The 4,705-nt window shown below is 63.6% G+C and overlaps 1 protein-coding gene across 1 annotated transcript; it reads right to left on the reverse strand.

The window, feature by feature from the left end:
* Positions 1 to 4,021: 4,021 nt before the first annotated feature.
* Positions 4,022 to 4,705, reverse strand: LOC123827914 (keratin-associated protein 10-3-like). Its single transcript, XM_045852365.1, has one exon. The coding sequence runs from the start codon at positions 4,703 to 4,705 to the stop codon at positions 4,022 to 4,024; it is 684 nt and encodes a 227-aa protein (XP_045708321.1).

Consider the following 4,705-nt stretch of genomic DNA (forward strand, 5'->3'; position numbering starts at 1 on the left):
GGTAGGGTGGTGGGGCTGGAGGTGAGCTGGGAGGAGGCGTGAGTGTGTGTGAGTGTGTGAGTGTGTGAGGTGCCTGGGGCTGTCAGCCTTTATACCCCTCCTCTGTGTTGTGTGTTGCCCCAGCAGAGGGCCCCCACGCCCTCCCTTCCTTGCTGGTGTTTGGAGTTGGTTCCCGGGGAACCCTCATTAGGGCTTATTTGTTTTTCCAGGAGCTGCTGCCCAGCTCGTAAAAGTCCTGCCTGCGTGTTGGGGCTGGGCGGCTGAGTCTGCTCGGTGGGCCTGAGAGTCGGGGTCGGGGTGGAGTTGAGGCAGGTGGACAGAGGGGGTGCTGCTGGGTGCTCGTTGCAGGGATCTGGTGGCGGGGGAGGGTGACTTGGATACTGGGTCCCAGAAATGGCTCCTCACGTGGGTGCGTGTCCCTGGGGCATGCTGTCCCCTTCCTTTTGCACTGTCACCAAGTTCCTGTAGGTGATTGGCTGGGGGGTCAAAATACCAGGCCATTCTGCCTGGGGTTGGGGCCAGCTGTCGCTGCCTCAGGTTGTGGCCTGACAGGCGCAGGCGCAGCCGGGGGATGAGCGCTTCGCGCTGGGGTCTCTCCAGACAGCACCTCTGGGTGGAGGGGTCACGCGGTGGGCAGGGAGGGGCAGGGCGGTCGTGTGCCCAGCTGAGCAGCAGCCACCAAGCTGGGACATGTCTCCTCTGTAACCTCTGGGCTCTCGGGGCCCCTGTGGCTCCGGTCAGGGTGGCAGAGAGAGCCTCGCAGGCCCTGCACAGGGGGGCGGGTTCGAGCATCCCCCGCCAGGGCTTGGGGGTGGCTGGACCAGCCTCCTGAGAAGGCTGAGGGTTTATTGTTATTACTGTTATTACACTGTTGCTGTCTCAATGACATTGTAAACGAGCACACTCAGAGAGCGTGGAAGCCAGATTTTCCGTACGAAGTTGACCACACACAGCAGGCCCTCGAATGATGACGGCCATGAGACGCCAGAGGACCTTACCTCCCGCTGGCGTCAGTGTCTGGGGTCGAGTCGGCTCCTGTCACTCGGAGTTGCAGAACCTTTCGCCAGGCTAAGCAAAGACTGGCTGTACTTTTGTGTGACTGTGCGTGTTGGGGTGGCTGTGGCAACCGACCACGTGCTTGGTGGTTAAAACAACCCAAATGAACCCCCCTCCCCCCGCAAGGTCCCGGAGGCCTCAAGCCCAAGAGCAGTTCCTGAGCTGAGACCCAGGCGCCACAGGACCCTCCAGGGGCGACCTTCCCGCCTCTTCCAGCGTCTGTGGCTCCGGCCCTGGCCCTCAGCCTCGACCCTGGCCCTGCAGGCTCGCCTCTGCATCCGGAGCGCCCGTCTCTGTGGCAAGGGGTTGTGTCCGCCTCTGTGAGACAGCGGAGTCTCGGCCTCCCCGTGAGGGGCACGCGTGAGGCCCCGCAGGGCCCACCTGGCTGCCCCGGGCCTGTCTCCCATGCACAGGTTGTTCATTTGATCGGCCCGGCATTCAGGCCGCAGGGCCTTTCCTCCCGCTCGGGTTTGGGATTGGGACAAGGCGGCCTTGGGGGGCGTCTTCTGGCTCCCCGCGGCGTTCCTGGCAAACACGCCGTGTTTTACCCGCCCGCCTGGTCTCTCCCCTTTGCCGCTCACCCCTCCCGCTCACTGCCTGACTTGGTGTGCGCGGCCTGGGCCGGGCACCGGGGGCCTCCGTCTCCTCTTCCACACGAGGGGGGTGGGGGTCCCAGTGCACCCAGGCCACTGTGGGATCTAAACACATTCAGCCCACACAGCCGCCGGTCTCACCATGACTTTATGGGCCCCATGGCAGCATCGTGCTCAGCAAGGCGACATGGATGTCCGCCGAGCCCGGGAGGGCTGAGGGGCGTTGAGCCGGAAGGCCGCCCACTGACGCTTTGGTGCCGTGGGTCTGCCCAGAGCACGTGCCGCGGGGCCGGAGGCCTCAGGCCTGGTGGCGAGCTCGCGCTATCCAGCTCTCTGCTAAGACTCAAAACACTGATTTCCTGGGCTTCTAGAGCATTCCGATGAAATGGGAGGCCTTGTCCAACATTTTGGGCGCTTCTTTCACAGGTAGCCACTCACGGAGACAGCCCTACAGGCTGCTGCTTGCGAGACAGCTTTGGGTAAAAGGAGCGCTCCTGGCCACCTGTTCTGTCGGCTTCTCCTGCTCTCACTTAACCTCCACCCCAGCGCCTCGCACTCAGAGCTCCGGGCGAGGGCGGGATCCCAAGGACAGGCAGTCGGCCCTGCCCAGCTGAGTACAGCCGATGCCCCCAGGGCTGCCCGCCTCTGCTGGCGGCGCCCCTTCTGCCCAGGCTGCGGCTGTGACGACGCCGGACCCCAGATGGCAGCTTCTCCCAAACCCATTGCATTCCACCACACCTTTCTCCTGGATGGCATCTTCCACAGGACAAAAGGTGCCGTTTCTTCCCGAAATGCGTTCTGTACAAGAGTGGGCACGTGCCGCTGGGAGCTCTCAGGACAGTGGCCTCCACTAGGAAGGTCTTGCCCCATGAACTTGTCTTGGGGTCTCTGGGGCCAGGACCCAAGGTCCTGTCTGAGGCTGCTCAGCGTCACTTAGCAAGAAGGGAAATGGTGATGATTGGCAGGCACAGACCCCGAAGACCTACTGGAAGCACCACAGGCTCAGTGGCAGGACCAGGGTGTGTGTGCAGGGGTGGGGCGGCGGGGGCCGAGTCCAGGGTGCTGGGCAGCGGTTCCCCCCCCCCCCCGGGGGGATAGGTGGGCTGGGAGAGGCAAGTTTGGAGGAAGGTTCTATTGGGAGGTGTAAGTGGCCTGAGTCTAGGAGAAACCCTGGGGATGTATCAGGAGAGAGGGTCAAGGTCCCCACGCCATAGTGAAACGGAGGGCGACAGGCCCAGGAAAGTCGGAGAAGGAAGGGGCAGGAGAGTCGCATCCTGGAGTTGAGGGCCAGGCTGTGCGGGGACGGGGCCTGGGAGGAGAGGTGGGTGAGGCTGATCTCGGCTGCAGTCGGGCAGGGCCCGCAGCGTGGCGGGGGTGGGGAGGGTAGAGGAGAGGGTGTCATGGTGGAGGGGCGAGTAGGTGGGAAATGGGGCCCCCCAGAGCTGCGAGGCACAGCTCTGCTCTGGAGGGGTGCAGGCAGAGCCGAGAGGGAGGACAGCAGGGTTTTATTTGTCACTTATTTTACATGAGAGAAGACTTCGGGGCACGTGTGATCCCGGGGGAATGCTCCAGAGAGAGGAGGGTCTAGGAGCTGGAGGAGGCAGGTGGGCCCGGCGGGCTTGAGTGGCCAAGTTCAGGTGCTTGCCCGACTGTAACCCTCTGGGTGTGGGCAGAGGGGCTGCCGCATCTGCCCGTCCTCTCTCCTTGGGAGAGACACTGAACCCCATGTCCTGCCAGGCCCCTTCTGCAGGGGGCTTTCCCCCAAGAGGGTGTCACCCTCTCAGGGTGATCACCAGGGCTGCGTGGTAACTGCACCTGGGACTGGCCACAGCCAAGTCCCTGAGGATCTGCCACCAGATGGGCTCCTGGGCAGGGGGCTGCCCACACCAGAGCCCCCACTCCTGGGACTGGCCCAGACCCTGTGGGATGGGAGCTAGGGGCCAGCTCAGCACGGGCAGGGTCCCTGAGAAAGGGCCAGCGTAGCTGGGGCTGGGAGGGGCTGCAAGGGCACGGGGCCCTGCCTCTGTGAGGACTGGCTGGCAGTTCAACTAGAAACGGCCAAAAGAGAACCAAGTGCCATTGAGGTTAAATGCAGGTGAATTTATTAGGTTTTCCAAGTGGTCTCTGAGGAGGTGAGACCACTGAGACTTGCATTGTGGACACGGTCCCCAAGCTGGCCACGGGGACACCAGGAGGAGTGAGCCAGTGGGCATGGGCAGGGTCATCCTGAGTTTGACAGGACTTCCTCCCCAGCTGAGAGGAGGAGGAGCTGTCAATGCACCTCAGGAGTTCTGAAGAGACAGATCCTAAAGGCAGCTGCAAAGCCAGCAGTCTCCCATTGTGCCCAGCTGGCCCTGGGGGGACATGCCTGGTCAGCAGCAGGTCTTCTGGGCTGAGGCAGGGACCCAACAGGCTGGGCGGGAGCACACAGGGCGGCAGATGAGGGACACGCAGGAGGATGGGCGGCAGCAGCTGGGCTGGCAGCAGGAGGAGGTAGGGGCACAGCAGGAGGAGACGGGCACACAGCAGGCAGGTTTACACACAGGGCGGCAGATGACAGACATGCAGGAGGAGGGTCTGCAGCAGGATGAGGGGCACGGAGTGGGCTGGCAGCAGGAGGGGGCTGAGCAGGGGGCAGCCCCAGAGCAGATGGGCACACAGCACACAGGCTTGCAGCAGATGGGTGTGCAGCAGACGGGCTTGCAGCAGACGGGCTTGCAGCAGACGGGCACACAGCAGGAGGGCTGACAGCAGCTGGAGGTGCAGCAAGTGGATGGGCAGCAGCTGGGGACACAGCAGGAGGGCTGGCAGCAGCTGGGGACACAGCAGGTGGATGGACAGCAGCTGAGGACACAGCAGGAGGGCTGGCAGCAGCTGGGGACACAGCAGGAGGGCTGGCAGCAGCTGGGGACACAGCAGGAGGGCTGGCAGCAGCTCTCTGGACAGTCGTCATCCTGCCCGGAAAAGTCAGTGCAAGAGTCACTGGAACCGGGCAAGCAGATGCGGTTGCCGTAGCTCAGGTTGCTGGAGCAGACGGACAGGGTGGAGGCGGCCAT

Source organism: Phyllostomus hastatus, unplaced genomic scaffold, assembly GCF_019186645.2.
Source record: "Phyllostomus hastatus isolate PE091 unplaced genomic scaffold, TTU_PhHast_1.1 phas_contig_948, whole genome shotgun sequence".
Lineage (NCBI taxonomy): Eukaryota > Metazoa > Chordata > Mammalia > Chiroptera > Phyllostomidae > Phyllostomus > Phyllostomus hastatus.